The sequence below is a fragment of the Agelaius tricolor genome, unplaced genomic scaffold (assembly GCF_023055355.1).
Source record: "Agelaius tricolor isolate 1412-34295 unplaced genomic scaffold, bAgeTri1.0.p SCAF_20, whole genome shotgun sequence".
Taxonomy (NCBI): Eukaryota; Metazoa; Chordata; class Aves; order Passeriformes; family Icteridae; genus Agelaius; species Agelaius tricolor.
The window spans coordinates 6,987,408-7,012,424 of NW_027269280.1; the positions used below are offsets into that span (position 1 = coordinate 6,987,408).

A 25,017-nucleotide genomic window follows, 5' to 3' on the forward strand; every position below is an offset into this window, starting at 1 on the left:
CGCTGCCGGAAGGGTCCGTCTGGAAAAGCCGCCGCTTCTCCACGGGCCCGGCGGCTCCGCCGCCGCCTGGGAGCGCCCGGGCCTCGGCCGCGACTGTGCCCGGCGGGGGCCGCGGCCGGCGGCGCGCGGGGGCAGAACCGTGGGGCCCGTGCGGGGCCGCGCTCGGCAGCGGCGGCAGCGCCGGGCCGGCGGCGGAGCGAGAACCGCGCTGCACCGCCCCGCCCGCCCCTTCCCGGCGCAGGCAGCGCCACGTCTCGGGCAGGAGCCGGCGCCGGGCGGGCGGCCTCAGGTCTGCGGGGGCTGGCCGGGATGGGGGGCGGCGGGGGTGGCTCGGCGCGGGGGCAGCTTCAGGCCGCGGGGCGCTGGGGCTGCCCGGGGCACCGGGGAACCGCCTGGCTCAGCTCGGCTCGGTTCCGCTCCGTGGGCTGCGGCCCCGGGCCTCCCGCTGCTTCTGCTGGCGCCCAGGGACGTGCCCGGCCCAGAGACCCCGCGGCCGTGTCTGCCGGTGCCTCCCGGTCTGTGACCGGGACCCGTTGTCGTTCTGACTGTTCGCGTTTTAAGCAAAATCCGTGACTTTGATACAGCCCTTTCCATATGGGCTTATTGTGTTCCCGTGGCGTGCCTACATTTGTGTGTGTGTGTGTGTCTGGTTGTGCGAAACACAGGGATACAAAAGGACTCGGAGGCCAGAATACTCTTCCGTTTAATACTGGAATGGGTTGTGCAGGGGAAAGCCATTCTTCATCACCTTGATCATTTAAACGCGTTTTATGACAAGGACAACAAACCATCTCGTGTGGGCTGGATTTTGACAAGGTGTAAGGAGCCAAAATCTTGCTTGCCTTTTGTCTGCGATTCCTCTTGGTAACCTGTCACATAGCATCTATTTGCTGTACCTAGGAGTTTTATTGAAAGCCTTATTGTACTGAAAACCTTTAAAAATTAGTAACAAATCACAGTAAAGGTATTAATTTTTTTTTGTTTGTTTGGTAGAGGTTTCCCATTTGGAAACATGCTGCAGATTTCTGGCTCCTTCACAGCTCATTTCTGTAAGGGTCACCCACATAACCGTGTTTTCCTGTGTGTCCTGAGCTGTTTGCTGCTTCAGTAACATTTTGGAGGTGATAGTGGTGTTGCAGGGTGACCAGGGCAGTGTGGCACAGTAGCAGTTACACAAGTGCTCCCTGGAGATATGGAAGGAATGTTGTTCAAAATGTTTGTGTTCATGTAAAAATGCAGTCAAAATATTCCTGATTTGGCATTCTCCAAAACCACACCCCCCCACCCCAGAGGTTAGATTAGGTATTCAGAAGTTAGATCTGAATACCTGAAGAATCATTTGTAAATTCTGTAAACTGTGTTTGGAAATCCTTTTCTTGGCTGGTCACAGGAGAAGGCAATGTTTAGCTGCAGTTCCAGGCCGTGTTCTGACTGCCAGCTTGTGCTGAAATGAGTAGTTCAGAGTCTGTACAGTGATTCATACTTGTTATTCTGCAGACAAGTAAACAGTAATGATGTAATTTAATTTTTAAAAAGTTAAATCTGAATTCCATACTTCATTTTAACAAGATACTGAAACTCATTCCTTTAAATTAAATACATGGTATGTTTCCATATATATACTGTAATTTACAGGGGACAATACTACTCTGTTACTGGCTTTGTTCTTAAAGCAGAGGCCAAAGAGATCTTTCTATTAAAAGGGACAATGGTTCTAAATCAGCTGTCTTGCTAAATATCTGTTGCATCCTTCTGCAGTGTATCAGTGCTACTAAAATAGTGAACATAAACAGATCACTTTTTCTCCCCAGATCTGGATACTTGGTTGTATTTCATTGTTTTTGTTGTTACTGCATGTCCTGGTTCTGTCTGTGGGCACTACTTTATTTTTAACTCATATTTTCAGAGCTCCAGGAAATGTTTGTAAATTTGCTACATTTTGTTTCTAGAGGATGCAGCTCCTTGGTGATTGCGACTTTGGCTGCGAGCTGTTTCCATGATGTGGAGTTAGAGCTGCCTGCTGCACACCAACAGCTCTCCAGCTCAGAACTGTGCTCTTGTGTGACACCTTGATGCTGTTCTTGCTGATGGAGAGAAACAGGACTTGGTAGTTCACTTGGTGGCAAGTTGTTGAGAAGAAGAACTTTCCAGGGATCTGGATCATTTTTACCATGGACTCCTCATCTGTCCAGCAGGATGTTCACTTGGAGAGCAGAAGTGGTAATGGGGCTCCCAGCAGCCCTGAAGAACTTTCAGATTGTAAAGCCAAGTCACAGCTACCTACGACAGATGAAATTAACAGTAAGTTATTTCATACACACCAAATAATTTCCTATCTTACCCTGGCTTTTATATAATCGTCTGTGTTATTGTTCAGGTGAAGTTTTTCCTTGGGGTCAGGAATTTTTTGTACAGCAGTTTTAAGCAAGTTTGGTGAAGTCTATAGCTCTGTGTGTATGTAAAGCTGTTGTGGTTTCTTTTGCTGTAGAACTTGCTCTTCTGAAAGCAAAAAAAACCCCTACTAGCTTAAATACTATCAGCTGTCAGGTGAGTATTTATTGTTCAGGGTGTCAGTCAGTCTTCAGATAATGTTTCCAAGAGTGTATACCTGAAACTCTCTAGAACAATCAGTTCTGAAATAACTGTTCCAGAGTAAGTTTGTGACTGGAGTACTTTATTCTGGCAGAAGAAATCTTCCTAATAAATTAAATCACTTAAGCAAAAGCCAAAACGTCTGGCTCTGCTTCTCTTTATGAAAGAGAGGTGCTGGCATGTACTCTCCAGTTTATCTCAAAGTAACTTTTATAGGTAGACAAGCTCTATAATAAAATAATCATGCAGCTGTTTATGAGAAACTGTTTAGAGTCCACTATCTGAGTAGATTATAGAATCAGAGTTGAGTTGGAAGGGAGCTGTGCAGGTTATCCAGTCCAACCTGCTGCACTGAGCACACCTGGAGCAAGATCAGGTTGCTCAGGCCCTCGTGCTATTGAATTCTGAAAGTGTCTGTAGAGGGAGGTTCATCAGCCTCCCTGCCCATTCCAGTATTTAACTGCTTTCATTGTGAAAGTATTTTCCCTGCACTGAATTGAAATCTCCCTGTTTTCCTGGCAGGAGTCCAAGGATATGTTGGTGTTTAAGGATGTGGGGGTGGCTGGGTGGAGAGCTGTGTACATTGTGGCTGCCTAGACACACGAAACCACAGTGGTTCCTTGTGTAAAAGGAGGTGACGTGGTGAGGCTGGGGCCTTCTGGCACCACAGGTTTGTCACCTTGTCACAGGCAGCAGAGAGGAGGCCCTGACACTTCATTTGCTTTTCTTACTCTGCCCATCATCAGAGTGGCAGAGTGTGATGATTCATTCATCTTTTCTGAAGCTGGAGATCACGTGTTCCTGTTCTCTTTTGTGCTGGACAATCAGATTGTGACTTTCAATTAGATAGTGTGTCTTTCTACTGTTTTTATTCTAATTGCATCTCCTTGCCCATTGTTCTAAAAAGACTGCAGCTGTTTTGACACTACTGCCTTTAAATTTCTTTATTCAAGGAGCATTTAGATTGTGTCTCCTGGCCTCAGGAAGTCACTAGGAAACCATTCCTCCAGAATTTTGCTCCAGCATCCCTTTGGTATATGTATACCACTCACTGCTGGGAAGAAAAAATGTGAATAAAGTATAAACATGATGCAGTTTCTGAGATGGGCAGGAACAATATTTCTGAATGTATGAGCTGTCATCATATTTTTGGCTGGTGGCTATTCTTAGCATTGACACCTATTTCAAATTCAGTTTTGCCAATATTCTAGTTTTAAAACATGTTAGTCATTAAAAAGCAGTCTTTCCCTCTGTCCTCCTTTATGTCCTTGTTGAACTCACCCCTTCCATCATGTCTGCAACTGTTTTTGTGACAACATGATGATCTAAATCAGAGAAGTGATTAAGGCTAAATGGCCTGAAATGTCTGCATGACAAATAAGATTTCAAAAGTATTTTATTCAAATCTTAGAGCTGATGGGTTTTGGCAGCCTAAGTCTGAAAGCTTTATATTTCTACCCAAATTCAGTTTCTTCATTCAGTTTCCTCTCTGCTGGTTCACACTGAGCTGGGAAGATGCACTGCAGAGGTGGGAACTTGATTTTTGCACTTGCAAATACTTTGTGATCATAAATGTTAAATATTTTCCACCATCTTTAGGAAAAAAATATAAATATTGCATATTATTCCAGTGAGTTGCAGTTACTTCAGTGATAACATGGTGTGGAAATGAACAGAAAGACAGTGGCTGTTTCAGTGCTCTGTTCATTTGAGATATACAGTAATTAATTTAAAGTTAGATACATGGGTTTTTTGCAACAGCAGGTTCATAAATGTTAGTAGTCCCCAGCCAAGTGAAATAGAAATGAGAAATCCAGAGTATAAACCTGTGAAATGTTTATCTGGTTTTGAATATGCATTTTTCCTGCTGGAAGAGAAAAATACTAGTAAGTGGGGATAATATTGGTGTTGAAGTGATTCTTTAATTGCATTTTAATTGGTAGGTTTATTATTTTGATACATATGATCTTTGCTACTGTGCTTTTGATGAAGATAACCTATTTGAAAAAAACGTAAGCTCAGTTTAAAACTGAGAAACTGCTTGAGCCAGGCTGGAAATGGGGATGGTGGATGCTTTCTCCCCAGTGCCCAGCTGCACATCAAAGAGCTGAATCATTCAGCACAGGCCTGCAGCTGCTGAGGCTTACTTGTAGTAGATTGTCTCTCAGAGTTCCTTACACTTGGTGTTTCATGCTTCTAAGCCTAACAAGATTTAAAAACCTCTGTGAAGTTTTGAAGATATGTTTTAGGATGACTTTTGAGGTCCTGCTTGAGGGCCACATAGTAAAGCAAATGAAAAGTACTTATTCTGGTCTTCTAAAGTAAAGAATCAAAAATGCTCTATGAAATGTCTCCTGCCAGTTGCTGTCAGTAGCAGTTTCTATATTCATGCAATGTAAAGGCACTAGTGCTGGCTTTGTATTTGGGTGGAGCTGTGAAGATGAATTAAGTGGCTTGAAGTTGTAGCTCAGTAAAACTTTCTTTTCCAGCTACCAGTAATAACATCAATGACGTGCCAAATGAAGAGGGAGGTCTGGAGTTAAACAGCAAAGTGGATGCCTGCCAGAATGGGCCAGAGTCGCTCTGCCTCGACTCTCCTGGATCTTTTGATCCTACCAGCAGTGAGCAGGGTGAAGAGTCATCCCCAGGTGTGACTGGTTTCCATGACAGCCTAAGGAAGTCTCAGGGAACTAGTGCTGAGGGCATAGCTCTTAGAAAAGAAGCTTTGCAGTCTCTCAAACTAAGTCTTCCCATGCAAGAAACTGAATTGTGTAAGCATCTGTTTATGGTGGTGCCCCTGCTTTCTCTTGCTGCATAAAGCTTTTTACTCTGAGCCTGGCTCTGGACTTCTGTAACATCATTTAAGCTTGAACTAAACTTCATTTTTGCAGTAAACTTTTACTTAGAACTGCAATTCATTTTCTTTCAGTAAACCACCCTCTGCTACAGCTAAGGCACTGCCTTACCATTTAAAACTGGCTCTTCACTGGAGGGGAATTCACACTTTCTGGGGCTGAAGCTATTCTAATCTTCTTGATTTTTAGGAGTAACAGGTGACATTAAAAAAAAGAACAGCAGAACCAGGTGATTTTAAGCTGAGAAAAAAAGGAGAGAAGAGCAATGAAGGGGGGAGAAGGGAATATCTTTATATTAAGGTGTCTAAAAGTCTTACTACAGAAAAGGTTTCATGTGAGTTAAAGTTTAATGTGAGTTAATAAAAGGTAAGAAAATATATCTATGGAACCATTTTCCACTACTTGTAGGGAATGAGTGGACTGTGTAGGTCTTGCTTAGTTTTATAATTTTAGTACTGTCAGAAATGCAGGACAAGTGAGATTAAGTGACAGCAATATTTTTTTTTCTTGCTGTATAATCTCTTGTCATGTCCTCCATCTGTGGAGGAGCTATAGCATTTGCTAACTGAGCAGTGGAAGTCCACAGGCTTTATCAGTGCTTACACAAGGCTGTATTTGAAGAGGGTCATTTGAGGTGCATGTCAGTGGGCTTTCCTTTTGTTCCTTGCTTAAGCATGAAGCATGTTGCTGATGGTAGAAGGGGCCTTTACCTTTTGCATCCCTTTTACCTGTGTTGGAGTTTTCTGTTTGACTGTGAAGATGCCTTTCCCTTACAGGCTCAGTAGAGTCTTCACTGCCACTGGAAAATGAAGAACAAATCAGACTTCAGGCAAGAAGGCGCCTGGAAGAGCAGCTCAAACAATACCGAGTGAAGAGACACCAAGAAAGAGTGAGTACCACACAACACATCTTCTAGATTGTGTTTTGTTGGGAAGCTTGAAAACTTTACCATTTCTGTTCCCTGAATTAAAACATTCAGTAGTTTTCTCAAATGAGAGAAAGCATTTTTGTCTTCTGGACAGGCAAAATTTGGTTCTGTTACCTCATCAGTAATGTACCATTTTGTGCTACTTAAAATAGGGGAGGAAAAAACAGACACCAAACTTAAAGTAACCTAAATGTTCAATTTTGCCTATATTTTTCAGTTACCTTTTGGAGTCTCACATGAACATTTTCAACATCTATATACTGCAGCTTGATAGGGTTGGTTGCTGGTATAATTTACCTTGTTTATGAAAGGACATATGTTTAATATCAGTGTAAAAGTGTAGAGCTTTATATCTTAAGTTACAGCAAAATAAGTCTTTGATGCTATTTCAGAGTTAACATTCTGGAATTTATTGTTGACTCTTTGCTTCTTTTAGTCGAGTCAGTCTACATCCAAAACCCGTCCCTCCAGCACCCTGGATCCTGAGCTGATGTTGAATCCAGAAATCCTGCCAAGAGCCAGCACTGTAGCAATGACTAAAGAATATTCCTTTTTGCGGACCAGCGTCCCCAGGGGGCCAAAGCTGGGTAGCCTGGGACTTCCAGCATCCTCAAAGGAAAGAAGAAGCTCAAAGTCTAAGGCCAGCAAGATCCGGTCCTTGGCTGACTACAGAACTGAAGATTCAGATGCTCGAAATGCTACTGGGAATTCCGTGGCTCCTGACTTACCTGGGGGGGCTCTGACACAAAGCAGAAGTGGCCCAACATCAGTTGTGTCTGAGATCAGCCTGCCCTCTGACGTGGATGATCGGGTAGAGAATTCCTCCTTGGCAGGAGACAGCATTTCAGAGATTGATGGCAGTGAAGTGGGAATGAGGCTGGATGGAAATGAGAGTGACAGCTCTACCTACAGCAGTGTATCAGGGAAAGGGCTGTATAGCACTTTGCAGAATGCAGAAGGCAAACAGGACACTCCATATACAATAAATGGCCAGAAGATACATCCTGAAGCAATGGGGCAATTTCCTTCCCTTAGTGAGGTGCTGCAGGCTGCAGCAGTGGAGCACCAGGCCCAAGAACAAGAAGTTAATGGGGAGGTACGGAGCAGGAGAGACAGTATTTCTAGCAGGTAAGGATATCTATTGTTAATGGTATTTTCTTGGAATAGGCAGCCTATTACTAACTTTAGATCCAGTTTTAACTTACACTGTTATCGAGTCTCTTAGTAGCTTACAAATTCTAAAAGAATCTGAGAGGTTGCTTCACTTGAGTACCTATTTACCAAGTATATCTTTAGAGAAAGATATTTTTGCGACTGGCTGTGTTAAATGTACTGCAAGCAGTTGTTTCTGTCTGTATAGAAGGACTTCATTCACTGAATCACTCATGAGCCTTTGTCTATAAAGTCTGAAAGTACAGACTCGACTGCCTCAATGATATTTAGTATTGTCTTTTTCCTCATCTGTACATGTACATTTCAGACCTCACATAGTTAAGGAATGCCAAGGGTCTTGTCCTAGATATCTTATCCTCTTCAGCCCTTTGAGAATGAGATTTAGTTTCCCAAGCTTATGTGTATATGACGGGTATCAAACTGATTCAGAAAGCAAGTGTGTAACTGGTGATGCCCTTTTTATCAGTTGTCTGCAGATGCATATTTTATATGTCCTACTTTTGAAATTACTTCCCCCGCTTTATTGGAATAAAGCATCATCCCCAAATATGTTGAGGTGTACAATCAGTTGTTGATGATCATTCTGGCTTAGATTTATTTCTTATGGTAATTGGAAAAGATCTTTTTCTCCAGGTGCCTTGGCTGTACAGCAAGGAATCAGCATAAGGAATCCCTTATGCCAAATACCTGTTATTCCTTCTTATGGAGAAGTTATGAGAATAACTGTGAAGGTTATGAGTTATAATTGTGAAGTTATGAGAATAATTGTGAAGGTTTTGTGATCCCATCATGTCCAGTTGTCTGCTTAAATGGGATTTGTAAATGCAGAATATGATGAAGTCAATGATTGCAGTTCTGAAAAATAACAAATATATGGTGCCACACTAGATTCTAGTTGCTGCAAGTACAGGAAACTAAAGTATAAAACCTTAGCAGGTATATAATTTCTTTCTCTTTTTACCAGAGGTTGTTACACTGTGTTCTGCATCTATCATAAACCAGAATAATGTGCTACAGTCTCAGCCAAAGGGATTCTGAGTACCTCTTGCTTTCAGAGTCACTTTTCTTCAACTGGACAAGTGTTGTAACCCTGTGACTGTGCTTGTGCTGTCTCTGTCTCCAGTGTTTCTATGGAAAGCTCTATCGCAGGAACTCATGACGAGATGCTGCAGGTTATGAAGGAGAAGATGAGACTTGAAGGGCAACTAGAAGCACTCTCACTAGAAGCTAATCAGGTAGAAAATTAATTTGGAATTCTGTATTCAGCAAATCAAAATAAGATTTTAATTAATTTTCAAGAACCTCTTGCTCATTACTTGTGGAATTGTGTTTTGTAAAAACATTATTGAATGAGGTACTTTACAAGAGTGCCATGGTGGGCTGACCCTGGCTGGATGCCAGGTGTCCACCAAAGCTGCTCAGTCCCTCTCCTCCTCAGCTGGCCAGGGAAGAGAAGAAATAACAATGAAAGGCTTGTGGGTTGAGATAAGGACAGAGAGAGATGGGGAGTCTCAGCTCCAGAGCATGGAGCACCTCCTTTGGTCTTTGCCTTATCAAAGCCACTTTGCTGGGCATCTTTTTTAGTCAGCCACTAATATATTTTTCTCATGAAACTCCTGCATTTTGGTTTTCTGGACACATTCAGGCTCTCAAAGAGAAGACTGAGCTACAAGCCCAACTTGCAGCTTTGAACATGAAGCTTCAGGCACAGATGGAGCACAGCCAGAACAGCCAGCAGAAGCAGGAATCCCTGAGCTCAGAAGTGGCCACATTAAAGCAGTCTTGCTGGGATCTGGAACGAGCAATGGCTGACCTGCAAAATGCCTTGGAAGCAAAGAATGCCAGTTTGGCTTCTTCAAACAATGATTTGCAGTTAGCAGAGGAGCAGTACCAGAGACTCCTGCAGAAGGTTGAAGATATGCAAAAAAATGTTCTCACCAGAGACAGTACAGGTGGGGTGATGGAAATGTCAGTCTTTAAAATCTGTTCCATAAATCATTTTATTTCAACTTGATTTTGAAGTCCAAGAAGAAGAAGAAATTAAAACTTGTGTTTATTTGATATCATACTAATAAAATGGTCTCAATTTTAAGATGTTTGGTTTTGATTTTGTGTCACAGAAGTGCCACAGTTTGCAAGCTGCCACTGCCAGCCTGGAGAGAGAGGCATAAATATTTAGTCCAGACAGTGGCCTAGTTGTTTTTTTGGAAAATTGTACAAATGCTGATTTGTAATGATGACTCTACGTGCCAGGACACCTACTTCCTGATGTTTAGTTAGTTCATATTTTCTGCCTCTAAGGAACTGTGAATGCTTACAGAAGTGATTCATTTAAGTTTAATTTTATTCTGCTTATGACCTGGTACTTTGGATTCTAGCACTTTGGCAGGAAAAGCCAATCTTTCTATAATTAGGCATATGTGCTTTTGTTCAACAATTAAGGAAAAAATAGATAAAATTACAAATACAGCAATAATCCTTGAAAAAGTGTGCATAAGAATAGCACAATGGGGTGTGTTAGTCCAGGCTCTTCATTTTTGTTTTTCTAGTTCATGACCTGCGACAGCAGTTGGCTTCCTTGCAGACCCAGCTTCAGAAGGTGCAGCTGGAACGGACCACGCTGACCAACAAGCTGAAGGCATCTGAAACAGAAATCACATCTCTCCAAAATGTGAGGCAGTGGTACCAGCAGCAGCTGGTCCTGGCACAGGAGGCCCGTGTCAGGCTGCAGAGTGAGATGGCCAATATACAGGTATTGGGATTTATTGCATATGGGAGAACTGAGAATCTTTTTTTTTTTTTGTCAGTTTTATCCCCAGGAAAAAACTGATTTTTTTTTTTCCTTCTTTTAGGCTGGGCAAATGACTCAAGCAGGGATGTTGGAACATCTCAAACTAGAGAATGTGGCCCTGTCTCAGCAGCTGACTGAAACCCAGCACAGGTCCATTAAAGAAAAGGAACGTATTGCAGCACAACTACAAAACATTGAGGTTTGTGAAGGGTTTTCATGAGTTATGTTCTGCCCACGTTGTGTATTTGTGTTTTGTAAAATCAAGGGTATTCTGGCAAGGTAACATAGAATTCTTATGAATTGGTTCAAATTCTGCCTTATAAAAGCAGTAAATATTTGAGAGCAAATAAATTTGCGTGGCATTATGAACAATAAGAGGGAAGAAGGTCATTCAAAGGTGATACTTGCATTTTCAGTTCTGGCATTTGTTTTTAATTGAACTTTGAAGGCAAATGTAAATGTTGTCTTTTCCCCATCCATGAACTTGTTCAAGAGGAAACTTAATTGGAAGTTAATCTAAATCAGTAATGTGGTTTTTAAGTGTGTGAAATTGCTCAGTGATCAGGTTTGTCTTTCCTTCTCTCCAGTAAGAAAAGTTGGGTAAAATCTGAAGTGCAGTACAGTCATTTCCAAAGCTTTTAGAACATTAAAATCCCCTGATTTTCAGTGACATTTCTGCTTCTGAGTCAAAGGAGAGTAAAGCAGCAAGTTAGTGGAAGCACCCATCTGCAGTGTTACTGATAGCTTGTATAAATGACAGGACTGTTTCCTGAGTAGCTACAGCATCCAAGGAATCCCTTTTGGTTTAGAATTTTCCCAGACAGCTTAATTTTAATAAAGATTATTTTTCTTCATGTCTTGCTCATCAACTGAGAAAGGACAAGGTGATATTTAATAGGTATTCAGATTGCCACAAGTATGCAAGACATTCATTATTATTCTAAGGTGTTTTAAGTATAGGATTGAGTGACTTCAGTAAAGGCATACAGGTGTGTAAGGCAGACATCAGAATTATTTTTGTGTTTTTCCTCTACAAATTTTCTTAATAATTTACTTTTCTCTTTTCCTATTTTTTTCCCACTCCTTCCCCTCCATTGAAACTGTAGAAGTTGATTCCATGCTTTTTCTATGCAGGCTGACATGTTAGATCAGGAAGCTGCCTTCATGCAGATCCAGGAGGCTAAAAGCATGGTGGAAGAAGACTTGCAGAGGAAACTAGAGGAGTTTGAGGATGAGAAAGAACAGCTTCAGAAAATGGCTGATTCTGCAGCAACACTGGAGCAAGAATTGGAACAGGTAGACTGTTGTTAATCAACTTCCCAGGAATTCCAAGGGAAATACTGGTTTGGCAGAAAAAGCAATAGTAAATTGATACTGACCTCTAAACTTCTTTTTGAAAACTGAAAGATTGCTGCAAAAATGAAGTGCATGCTAAAGTCATTCTGTTTCAGGTGAAAAAGCCTTTTTTCCAACCATGTCAGTAATAATACTTTTTAAAAATTTCATAACTACTGTCTTGCCAGATGCTGTTTTTTTTAGTGAATTCAGCATGTAATTATTGTAAGCATAGACAAAAACCACAGATCCATGTTCACAGTTGTCGGGCAGTCAGGGTATCATTACATACATTTACACTTACAGTCATATCATTACATACATTTACACTTACAGTCATGTCATTACATACATTTACACTTACAGTCATATCTTTACATACATTTACACTTACAGTCATGTCATTACATACATTTACACTTACAGTCATATCTTTACATACATTTACACTTACAGAGCTCTGCTTTAACCTCGTAACCTTATGCAGGCACCATGTCAAGGGCTGCAGTGACATGAAGTATGTGATAGCTCAGTACTATATTCCATGTCATGATATGGTATTATTAATAATGCTGAATTTACCTGAATTTGCTGTGGACACATTTTTCAAGTAAAATTTTTGAATGCAATGAATATTATGAATATTTTACGTTTGTCATTCTGGTCATTGCTTAGCCTGTGAGGTAACAGATGCTGCTCAAGGCAGTCAATACAATTAACAGAGTAAATACAAGTGGGCTCAGAAAGTTAAAAATATTTTCACCTTCTGCTGTTTTCTCCTACAGGCTGAAATATTAATTATAATACTTGATTTTGATTAGAGTGCTTTTGCAAAGATAACCTTTGTTTTGTATTAATTTAATTTTAAAATATTTCCTGTCAGGTGAAGTTGACTTTGCATCAGCGAGATCTGCAGCTTGAATCCTTGCAGCAAGAGCACCTCGACCTGATGAAGCAATTGACTCTAACCCAGGAGACACTGCACACCAAAGAGCAGTCCCTGGATGACCTGCAAACACAGTATGATGAACTGAAGGCCAGGCTAGAAGAGCTCCAGAGTGATGCTGCTTCTAAAGATGACACAATCCAGTATTTGCAGAATGAGAAGATTGTGTTGGAGGTGGCTCTGCAGGCAGCAAAAGCAAGTAAAGAGCAACTTGATGAAGGGGCCACACGCCTTGGAGAAGGTACAGAGGTAACATCAGAAATCTTGGAGCAGCTGAAGCAAGAAATGGCAATCAAGTCAAGCCAGGTATTGATCTTTCTGAAATCTTACCAGTTTTAAAATACAATAATTTGGAGTACAGGTTACAGTTTGGGAAGTAATTTTGTAGTGTGCTCTTTTCTGTGGCTCTGTGGGCCAAACATCTTTCCTGTGCAGTAATTTGGTTTGCAGTGTGGTGATCTGGTGAGTGTATTTCTGTATAAAATGTTGTGTTATCTCACCACTGAGATGCTTAGTCAGAAACAGCATCCTTGTTAGATTCGGCAGTTGTTACAAATCAGACAGATAAGCTCACCAAAGAAATCAGGTATAATATGACATTTGGCTCATAAAGCAATGTTTGCTTTTTGCCCCTCTGGCAGGTGGAAAATCTGCAACAAGAAAATGCCAGCCTCAAAAAACAGCTTCAAAAAGTGAAGGAACAGTTCCTGAAGGAGAAGGTAAGTAAAACCAAAGACATTTCAGATACATAAACCCAAGGAAGAAACTTTCTTTTACAGTGAAGGCATGTACTTCTGGGGAAGTTTTGAGATCTATTTTTTGTATCACAGAACTTTGTGGCATTAAAATACAGAAAATGTATAGCTTTCAGTTGAATTTCTGTCTGTAACTAATGTGAAAGCTGATCCACCAACAAATGCATGCTTTGATAGGGCTTTGGCCTTTGCCAAGTGATGCACCATAGAAAATGTCTTTGATTTGTTGATTAGATTTGCTTTTGCAAAAGCACTCATGTAAATCTTCAAGTGTTGTCATTTCCTTGCAGCTTTGAAAAATAATAGTTGCTTCAGTAATTAGATGGTAAATAAGGGCTTTACTGCAAATTTTATTCTGAATTTACACAGTTTTGAAACAGTAATTTGAAATGGCTATGTCATTAGTGTTGCACATATATGTGTCTTATTTATAAGGTGGCACCATTAATTTGCTGCTTGATTGCTTATTAGCCTAATGTCAAAGTTTGTTTTAGCTTGTTATGTTTAAGTTTGGGAAGGCTGTTTAAGCTGTCAGTCATAGTTAAACCTTCTTCTCATGGCAAAAGTTACTAATTATGTGCGTAGGATGGTTAATTTTTTACAATTAGTTTGGTTTTTAAAAATGGCACATAATGCAGTTTCCATAAAAATGTGAAGAAGAGTATCCCTTACTGCAGAGAACATTGAGGTGTTTCATTTAATAAACTGCTAATATGATAATTTGATATCTGAGCTTGAATAAAAGCCTTTGAACCAGACTAAATATCTTACAGAAGCTGGTGCTGGTTTGTATGACACCCCCACCCCCTCAAACTAAAAGAATATCAGTGAATACTTTCTAGTAAATTAGTCAAAAATTTGCAAAGCTGAAACAGAGGTGAAACATTGTCCTCTTGAAACTCTTGTGTGCAAGGTCATGGTGGAAGCTTATCGAAGAGATGCCAGCTCCAAGGACCAGCTCATCAGTGAGCTGAAAGCGACAAAGAAGCGCCTGGACTCGGAGCTGAAGGAGATAAAAAAAGAGCTGCTGAAAATCCAAATTGAGAAACAGTCACTCGAATCTGAGCATTCAAAACTACAGAAGGAAGTATCTCAGGTTCACCAGCAGATGGTGGAACTAGAAAATCACCTCCAGTCAGTGCAGAAAGAACGAGATGATATGGAAACACGCCTGCAGGTATGGAAGGTGTAAGGCTTTGGAGAGTGTTACATCCAGGATACACTGCTCTTTCTGTTAACTTTGTAAAGAAACAGAATGACCACCTGCTAGTTCATGTTCTTGGTTATATATTTAAAATAGTCTAGACATTTCAACATATACCTACCAAAATTCTGTAAGTGCATGACTGCTTACTAACATCTCATGTAAGTAAGTGGGGAGAAGCACTACAGGAGTGGTAGAAGACTGATGTGGAAGCAGTTTCCTTGGTCCTGCAGTGAACTCCATCTGAGAACAAGATCCAAACACTCTTCATATGTGTCAACAGTGGTGGCCTCAAAGAAAAGAGTTAAAGAGAAAAGGGAAAGAGAATATGGAGGACTAGAGAGCAATTTATATTTAGAGATGGAAGTAATTTTGAAATTTCATTATTTTTCTTTTATAATCAAACATGACAGCAAAATGCTTTTGTTCTTACACTCATGAGTCTTCTTTTCCTTCCTGTTAAGTCTTTGCAGTTCGATAAGGAACAAATGGAATCTCTTGCTGAGGCAAATCAGGCATTAAAACAACAAGTAGAGCAAATGCAAGAAGAAGCAAAAAAGTAAGTGTTCTTCTAGCACAGACAAAAGAACTACAGCATCTGGTTTTCATATTTGGCTTTCAGATGTTGGGTTTTGTTGGGTCATGTGAAAAATTAATCTTGTAGTACTATTTGTCAAGCAGCTTTTGTTTTTACCTGGTGCTTTCTTTTCCTTTCACACCAGGGCCATTACAGAGCAGAAACAGAAAATGAAGCGTCTCGGGTCAGACCTGACCAGTGCTCAGAAAGAGATGAAAGCAAAACACAAAGCCTATGAGAATGCAGTCAGCATTCTCAGTCGGAGGCTGCAGGAATCTCTTACTGCAAAGGAATCTGCTGAGGCAGAGCTGAGCAAACTAAAAGCACAAATTACTGATGGTGGGAATGACCAGATTGCTCAGGTATGCAGATGTCCTTTGGCATTGTACAAAGACAGAGCTATAAGTCTTGAAATACTGTTTCACCCTGAAGTGATGAAAATATTTGGAAAGTAAAGCTAGATAACAGGATGGTGTCAGGGTTCTGAGCACTGAGAACTTCTTTAACTGTGTTTGAGAGAGGTGATTTGGCAAAGATAGAGTTACTGATTAAATTTTTTTTGTTGGTTGGTTTTTTGGTGGAATTGTTTAATCTTTTTTTTTAAGGGTTAGTATCTAAAAGTTTTCCAAGATTTTAGCTCTTACTGCTTTTTTCTCATTGACAGCTAAAAGCTTTTCAAGGTAGCCACAGTTTATTTATATATGTTAGGCCTGTAACAAGAAAATTAATTTACTAAGGGAAGCTCCAATTTCTTGAACCAATGGAGCAAGATATCAAATACACCTACAGCAGTAACTAGATGCAGAGGTGGAAAACTCTGAGGAGGCCTTTAAATTAAACACTAGCACCTTGTTTCATGTTTGCTAGAGAAGCAGGTTTTTAACCAAAGCAGAAGTGACTCCTGAAGATGGGTGATGCACTAATCACATGTGACCCCCTTGTCTTTAGGAGAAGATCCAAGCTCTGAAGACAGAGCTGCGAGCTCTGGGCAGCAGTAAGTTGATGCTGGAAAAAGAGTTGCAAGAAGTGATTTCACTGACCAGCCAGGAGCTTGAAGAATACAGAGAGAAAGTGCTGGAACTTGAAGATGAGGTGATTACTTTATTTGCTTGGTAGATGGGCATATGACAGTAAAAAGTGCCTGCGAGACAGGGAAAAATTGTAGTACTAAAATTTTATTCCAATGGTGGAGAAAATCAGAATCATGGACAGGAAACATCATGTCAGAGGTACTTGCAAATTTTGTTGCCTTGTGCTGGTTCTTTGTGGTTTCATGAGTCATTGTCCTATAGGGAAAGAGGATGTGAGAGAGGAGTGGTTCCTATATTAGATATCAGCTGTGTCTGGTCATGAGACAGTGAGGATACATAAACCATTAGCTTCTGGAACTACTGAGAGTCATGGGTCCCCAGTGATGCTGAGGGCCAGGTGATGGTGTTCAGTTGTAGAGTGGCACCAAAAAATCATATATATCAACTGCTTTGGATCTGCACCTGCACAGTACTCCTGGATTCTTCTTTCTAGCAAACATTTTAGTCTTCCAACAGGAAAAAATACCAAAGTGAACTTATTTTTTACTGTTCATTTAAGAAAGAAAAGAAAAAAGAAATCCCACTCTGGAAAAACTAGACATTTAATAAGTTTAACTCAGTTTTTTATGATAGTAGCACGAAGCTGTTTGGTTATGTTTGTTTGATTTATGGTTTTCTTTGACTATAGCTCCAGGAATCTAGAGGCTTCAGGAAGAAGATAAAACGTTTAGAAGAAATGAATAAGAAGTTGGCCCTCGAACTGGAACATGAACGTGGAAAACTTACAGGTCTCAGCCAGTCCAACGCTGCTTTGCGGGAGCACAACAATATCCTCGAAACAGCATTAGCAAAAAGAGAGGCAGACTTGGTACAGCTGAATCTACAGGTATTTCACTTTTTGATGTAATAACTTCAGAAGGGAATTGGCTCATGTGATACAAGGCTGGTGCATTTTCTTCAGCTCTGGATGCCTGCCCTGTGTGTTGCATAACAGGATCAATATGGGGGTTGAACAAGAAATCAGAAATGGGACTTTGCACTAAACAGAGTTTTCTTTAGAGAAAAAAATTATAAAATTGCACTACAATATTTGCAATAGTGAAAGTGTAGGTATTTGGAACATACCAAATCCATATGTGTTACATATGGATTCATTGAGATAAATAATTTTTATTCCTTTATTCCCTCATTCATTTGGACACAGGCAACGAGCTACCATTTAACCATAGCTTTTACAAGTGTAAGGTTAAAGGTATTGTGTGGAAAGAGTAATCAGTGAACAGCAGAGAGTTTTTCTTCAATCCCTGCATTGGCTTGTGTTTGTATTTCCTCTACTTCCAGTGAGTCCACACAAAGCGTGCATTTGTTTTTGTGATGTGTTATAGGTTCAGGCAGTCCTAAAGCGGAAAGAGGAAGAGGATCAGCAAATGCAACAACTTATTCAAGCTTTACAGGCTTCCTTAGAGAAGGAAAAGTTAAAAGTTAAAGACCTTCAGAAGCAGGTAATGGCTCATCTTTTATTTACTTACAAAGCGATTTAAAGGTATTTAAAAAGTATATTGAAATGAAACCTATGTTTTGTAACATCCTGCTTCCTGCAGGGGGTCTGTCAGGATGGGCAGTGGCTGAAAGATCAGTTGATGTCTCCTCTGTTGTGTCCTGTGTTAAGCTCCCTTTATGATTCCCCTGCAGAGAATAAACAAAGTAAATCTGCATCTTTTTGTCCTGCTAGGAAGCAGCAGCCAAAGCGGATGCAGCCCACAACCGGCGACACCAGCGGGCAGCCATGCTGGAGCTCAGTGAGATCAAGAAGGAGCTCCACGCCAAAGAGCTGCTGGTCCAGGCCCTGCAGGCTGAGGTGGACAAGCTGCAGTAAGTAAATGTCTCAAAAAGGACAGTAGTTAAAGCAAATCCTCTCAAAAAGCCATACATCAGTGAATTCTTGGGTTTGCCCCTTTGGGGTGGATTATGTTGAATGTTCCTCAGCAGAACCTAACCATGGATGTTTGTTTGGACTCTGAGCAAATACCTGCATTTTTCTCTCTTTATAATTCAGTTAGACCTGAGGTACACTGGTTTTAGGCTTCACTATCTGCTTTTTTTTCTACTTTCACCACACACTTATAATATTTCACATTGCTAGTAAGGATTAACATTTTATATATATCCTATTATTCCTCTCTTTTACATCCCTGAGGAACTACACAGAGAATTAATTTGATTATTGACTATGTTCCACAATGTATTAAAATTCAGTTTGCTCATATATAATTTTTTTTCTTAAATTATAAGAAACTATCAGACCTACATGAAAATGGATATAAGCTTAACTCTATTCCTCCAGAAACAAAGCAAAATTGCTGACAGGGTTTTGGTTTTTTTTGGTTTTTTTTTGCTGCATAATCAGTTGTTTGTAATTGGACTATTACCAGTGCTCAAGAATTTAATAATTTTTTTTCAATATTTATTATTTATACATATCTTTCATAAAATCTTCTTGTGATTTAACTCTTGCTCTATGAATGTGTTGGCAAAGCCCTCAGTCAAAGCTGTGATTAAGCAGGTTCCATGCACAGTCATATCATTTATAGTTAACTGGCTAACCCAGTGAAGTTCTTGTTTTAAAGAACAGATTGAGTAACTGCTGTGTCTGTTAATCTTGCTGTGCAGGGTAGAGGATGAAAAACATTCCCAGGAGGTATCTCAGTTCCAGCAAGAGCTGGCAGAAGCCACATCTCAGCTCCAAGTTCTGCAGAAAAACCTGGATGACAAACTTAGTGAACAGCCTCTAGTAAGCCAAGAGGTAAAAAGTGAACACTTACTGTGTTTATCTGTATTTCTATTGCACTGTATGATTTTGTCTTTAATTCAGCATATTTAATAAAGTTTTGCTAGGTTTTCTTAAGAAGGTTTTCATGAGACATAAGAATATATTTTGGATTTTGTGATTGATTGCACCTGTAGATAATTCCAATGACATTTTATTTTCCCCTGGTAGGTGGAAGACCTGAAGTGGGAAGTAGAACGAAAAGAAAGAGAAATTGAAACCCTTAAGCAGCAGCTGGACATGACTGAACAGCGCAGTCACAAAGAGTTAGAAGGGATACAAGTTGTCCTGCAGGTATTTAATCGAGCCAATTCTGATGGATGGAAGTTTTGATTGCTGTAGGGGGATAATTAAAACTATATTTTTATTTTTTAAAAGCATACTTACACTTTTTTCTGAATTTTTATTTTGACTGTGCTGTTACCTTTGTAGTTCTTCAACCTCTATGCCATTAAAATAGGCTACTGACTTTCTTTTAACCTAACCTCTGATTTTCTGCCATTTGGCAAATCTGGCAAATTTGTTTTAAACAGCAAACAGTTTCATACACTGTTGTGTGTTTTTTTCTTCTAGTTTCTTCTGAAAACTGATAAGATTATAAAAACATTAGTTGGCTGAAATTTTTATGCTGTTTTTTACATCACATTGATTCTCTTCCCATTTAGAACATCAAGACTGAGTTAGAGATGGTGAGGGAAGACCTGTCAGCAACTCAGAAGGATAAGTTTATGCTGCAGGCTAAAGTGACTGAACTGAAGAACAGCATGAAGTCACTGCTGCAGCAAAACCAGCAGCTGAAGTTGGACCTGAAGCATGGCAAGATGAAGAAGGTATTTAAATAGAAAGAACACTTTTTGTAAAGTACAGGAAAGCTCTCTGCCAATGCTCTTAAATAGCCTAACATGAATGTGCCTGTGATTCCTGCTCCTTGCAGATGTGCACCAGTAGCATGATGTGAGACTCTTTCTAGGTGGGAAAAATTATATTGATGAAATAAAATCGTGTTTCTGTCTCCTTTTTTTCCTTTAACCAGAGGAAAGAACTGAAAGGCGAGAATAACTCTTCCAATCCAGTGACTCCAGTCAAGATTCCTGATTGTCCAGTGCCTGCTGCCTTGCTGGAAGAACTGCTGAAACCAACAGCTGTGAGCAAGGAGCCTCTAAAGAACCTGAACAGCTGTCTGCGGCAGCTAAAGTATGGCCTGTTGTTTTAAACCATAGTAAGGAATCTTAAAAATGTTTTCAGGAAACCAGCTGCCACCATGAGGAAAAAAAGGATTTGTAAAATTAATTATTTATTGAGACTATATTTAGGACCGTAGGATGTTCTGTCTTTGTAAGTGCTTGCTTATATGGTCACTGCCATAGTGAAAGAAGACTTTACAATAAACTAAACAATTGTACACAGCAGAAAAAATCAAAAACAGCTATTAACATTTTTTTAATCAAGCACATTGTATTTGTTTTGTTCTTAAGCTTCTTGTAGATTTCTCTCTCTTGTATACAGCTATATCTTAAGTAGTCTTGGAGTAGGTATCAAAAATCAGAAAAGTAATTTTTTGGTCTTGCATTTAGCAGTCAGTTTTCTGCTTGCTAATTTTTGCTTTTTTTGTTCTCAATAAATCCAAAGGCAAGAAATGGACAGCCTTCAGCGGCAGATGGAGGAACACACCATTACAGTGCATGAATCAATGTCTTCATGGACTCAGATTGAGGGCAAGTTAATGGACCTTACTTCTACAAGTCCTACAAGCGCATCAGACCAGCAGGAGACTCCTACTGCAGATGAAAAGAAAGAGAATTGTAGTGTTAGTGACAAGGAAGCTTTGACACTATAACCTCTTATCAGTTGTCTTTCTTCCTATTGCTTTAAGTATATAAACAAATCTTTATAAAAATTATTTATTTCAGTTTTTTAAATGGTGTTCAGAGTTGTGCTTTTGCCTGTAGAAGCAAAGGGCACTGATTCGAGAACCTGATGGAATAGTAAATGCAGAATGTGCTATTCTAAGCATTTGTTTGAAACAGTTCTGTCATGTTGGGTACTGCCAAGTGGTGAATCTGGCTCATTTGAGGGTCTAGTAAGAGATTGAGATGAAGATTTAAAATGAGGTCAAGAGGAGCATCTGGTTTCAAGTATGCAATTGTTCAATCTGGGTGAGTTTGTTAAGGAGTTACTGTTAATTATGTAACATCTAGGTTTTCTTGTTTGTTTCTTTTTAATTTGTGGGAGTAGGATGTATTTTTTCCCTCATCTTGGATTGTAGCCAAACTACAGAGAAAAGTAAGTTCTCATGTTCAGACATCAGCAGTGGTTGAGAACTGGATATGCTAAGTATTCTCTTGTCCCTCCTATAATCTCTTATTTTTGAAATGTAGATTATCAAGATCTGTATTTGAAGGAAAATAAGTTATTGTAAGCCATTTCCAGTTTTGAAGATGACCTCTGACCTATAGCAGAAGAAACAAGACTGTAAAGACAAGCAACAGAGAGCAGTTGGTATCTTTGGCAGATTTGCCTGGGACGTTTGCTGATGTTTTTCTCTTGCAGTCACAGGCCAGTAGTGAGCTTTGCTTCACTGCACAAATAATTTGCACCTTTTTATTTCGAGTTTTGAAGTAGACACCCATTTAAAAGTATGTGTGTAATATATATATATATATATATACATAAGAAAAAAATCATAATTTTCTGACTTTGAATATCTGGTTTAATATGCTTATATACTGTAAGTTAAGGCTACAATGAGGGGTTTTGTTACTGTCATTGTTTTAATGTTATGTTTAAGTTTGCTCTTTGACATACTGTACAAATGGCTTAGGGGAATCAGCACCTAAAGCCAGAGCTTTTAGAAATGTAATTATTTTTACTTTAAAAGACATAATTATAATGCCTATAAAATTATTATTTTTAATAGCTTTATCTTCTCCCACACACTCCCTCTTCTTTTTGCACCCTCTATTCCAAGGTGTCCAGGGTGAGTGGAAGTGTTGGTACTGTGGCAGTCCCTCTGCAGAGCACCTTGACTAAGTTATTTTTAAAGCAGCTCACTTTAGTTTCCTTCATCTTTGGTCCCGTTGCTCCATGTGGCTCATAGTGCAGTGACAAGCCAGCCCTCTCCTCACTCTAAAATTCAGTGTTAGGGTATTTGGAAGATTTAGTGGTTACTAATGTACTAGAATGTTTTTGTCCTTAAAACAAAACAAGTGAATTATATCCATTGTAGTTTGGTGTTAACAAAAAAAAAAAATCTATTAAGTACAAGTGTATTCAAAGGCTGGAAAAAAAATTCTAGTTCATGTATTTTTCCAAAGAGGCTGTTGCTGTTTTTGGGTTTGGTTGTAGAGGAGGGGGAAGGATATTGCATTTTGTTTAGCAGTAAGGCAAAAAATAAATAACCAAACAAAACTCCCAAACCCACCTATATTTATCCAAAGTCTGATTTCTCGTAGCTACCACTTCAAGCTCTAGTCCAGTTGAACACTTTGCACTATAAATGTTTTTACTGAATGATTTCATGCCCTGCAGATACTGGATTTTAACTTAGATTTTCTTGGGATCAAAGTCAAGTGGTGCTGACAGTCAAGGTTTTGCAACTGTTAAAGGAAGGAATGCATTGGTGTGGTACTAGATGCCCATCAGATGGATTTACCAAACAATTCAAAATCAAAAGCTTTACAAACTAGCTTAAGACATGTCTGCTGCACACTGCTGCAGTCTGCTTTGTAGAGTAAATGGTACTGATTATATTGCTGTTGTCATGTTCTTGAAGTTGCCTGTATATTAAGCTCAAAGAAGATAAAAACCAAACCACAGTATTGATAAAAAAAAAAACTGTAATGAATAATATATTCAGTACAAGAAAACTACCAAATGTCCAGGATTTAAAATACTACTTGTGCAGCGGTAATGCTGCTGTTCACTTCATTAAATGCATTGCCTACAGTTCAGAATCCACTATCTTCTAATCTGTTAGTTCAGCAGTGGTTGTATGGATAAAGGTTTTATCAGAACTTTTAGAATCTTTCCTAGTTGTTCTGAATGTCAGCTCTCCTTTTTGTGTCCATTCTGCCTCCTGCTGCAGTTTCTCACTAGCTCCTGAAGACATCTGAGCTTGCACAATCAGCCTTAGATGTGTTTTTCCCTTTCCAAGATGAGGGAGCTGTTGTGGATTAGATTCTGCATTGGCCCAACTGCTGCTGGCAGTACCTGGACACTGGGTATTTTCCTGTTATATTCACCATGTGCTTTTTCCATGTCATTTACTTAAATGAAGGACACTGAGACTTTAGAGGGTCCAGATCTGGTGAGGTACTAAGTGAAGTTACAGAAGTCGCTTGGGAGGTCAACTAGAAGGAGCATGCAGTGTGTGATAAAGGCAAGGCCATTTCTTTGAAGCTCATCAGCTATGTTTTTAATGACCCAGAGAAATAGTTGCTGCTTTATTAAAAAGCCTCTCCCTGAGGCTGAGCATGCTCAGTCTGCAAAGCTTCAGGTCTGCTGTCTAGGCAATAAAGTAACTTAGCTGTAGGAATGAAAATTGTCTCCCCTCTGCCTGTCACAGCACTGCCAAATAATCAGGAGAATCTGAAGAATAATCTCTTATAATTTTATTCTACTTTTTCAAGCACTGCAATAGAATGTATTTTCTGTGTTTCTTCAGTGGTTGCTACATACTAAACCAAATCTAGTTAATGAAGGAGAAATGTCACTGCAATGTGAGAATGTTCCCCAGTGCTGAAAGCTGGTAAATGGTGCAGCATTATTTTTTCAGATACTGTTGAGTTTTTGAGGGCTCTTGAATAACTGTGCATTTAAAATAAATATCACAACAAAGGCCAGCAAACCCTACAATAGAATAAAATGTTTCTGAGTCTCTGGCATTGCTGAATATTGCATAATGCTCCATTCTGTTGTCTTCCAGATTTCTTGGAAATATTTGTGCACTGTATTGGGATCAGCTGAGTCCCCTATCCACTCATGCAGCAGTAGGATCTGATCCCATACTGTTTATTCAGGCAATATCCTAGCAGCAATCTATGGGATTTTCACACGTGAAAAGTAATATCCAGGATGAATGTTCTACTGTTCATATTGTCATGGATTATATTTTCCTCCTTAGGGGAGAGAACTGCAGTGGCACAGCTATTTTAGTGTTAGCTGCGACAACATCAAAGGTGTGCTGGGGACAGGTGGTATTACCAATATAAACTTACCTTAAAGATGACAAATTCACTCCTGGTGATGCAGAAGCTTGTGATATACATTTTATTAACTTTGTGGGGAAAGTGGGAATAGTTGCATGTGACTTGCTGTGATCAGAGCCTTTAAGTATTTTCCTGTGAAAGCAATTGCTGTCCAGAGGAATTACTGATGCTCATCAGCTGTCATCTGATCACTGCCTCCTACTAATGAGCAACACTTTGGGCTTGGGCAGCCTCATTTCCAATACAGATGCACAGATTTCTAGGGGAGGGAAGGATGTTCTGAATGAAATGGTTCTGTTCCATGTATGACATTCAGTAATGTCTGCTTAGGCCGTATTTGTAAAGATAGAAGTTAATAATTCCATGTTCTTGAAGAATGGATAACCCAGGGGCTGGAGGAGTTACACTATGTACAATTAATGTTTATGATCATACAAAGCATGTTGATTATAAAAATTATGTGCATAGGGATTCCTTTAAAAGTTTTGTGCAATAAACTATTTTTGCTAAAGGGCCCCATGTTGTTTCTGCTTCGAGAGAGTTACCATTTTCTCTTTGGTTTTGGACAGGAATTTTTGTGTTGGGATCCTGAATATGCTGTGTAGCCACCTTTAAGGAAAAAAAATCTTATTTTGAAAGACAACATTATTGTGTATTGGTTTTTCACACATCTAAACTTCATTGTGCTTGTATTTCCATTATATTTTTTTTTTCTCAGTTAGCTGAACTCATCAGGGAAGAAACACAATTCCTTGGCCTGAATTTGTCGGCCTGTGGAGTTTGAGTGTACAAAATG

At 39.7% G+C, this 25,017-nt stretch overlaps 1 protein-coding gene across 3 annotated transcripts; it reads left to right on the forward strand.

Annotated features, from left to right (window-relative positions):
- Window positions 1–24,735, forward strand: GOLGA3 (golgin A3). Of its 3 annotated transcripts, none has more exons than XM_071445349.1 (24): window positions 1–289; window positions 1,950–2,301; window positions 5,082–5,363; window positions 6,224–6,336; window positions 6,812–7,503; window positions 8,672–8,783; window positions 9,194–9,500; window positions 10,098–10,300; window positions 10,401–10,538; window positions 11,474–11,635; window positions 12,558–12,926; window positions 13,262–13,339; window positions 14,289–14,552; window positions 15,044–15,138; window positions 15,302–15,518; window positions 16,105–16,248; window positions 16,876–17,073; window positions 17,573–17,689; window positions 17,920–18,059; window positions 18,858–18,990; window positions 19,186–19,308; window positions 19,680–19,844; window positions 20,048–20,208; window positions 20,644–24,735. In XM_071445349.1, the coding sequence occupies exons 2-24, from the start codon at window positions 2,172–2,174 to the stop codon at window positions 20,849–20,851; spliced, it is 4,551 nt and encodes a 1,516-aa protein (XP_071301450.1). In that variant the 5' UTR covers window positions 1–289; window positions 1,950–2,171; the 3' UTR covers window positions 20,852–24,735. The 3 variants fall into 3 exon arrangements, with proteins under 3 accessions (XP_071301450.1, XP_071301452.1, XP_071301451.1); XM_071445350.1 differs by having other exon boundaries at window positions 4–289; window positions 5,082–5,240; XM_071445351.1 differs by lacking the exon at window positions 5,082–5,363 and having other exon boundaries at window positions 2–289.
- The last annotated feature ends 282 nt before the right edge of the window (window positions 24,736–25,017 follow it).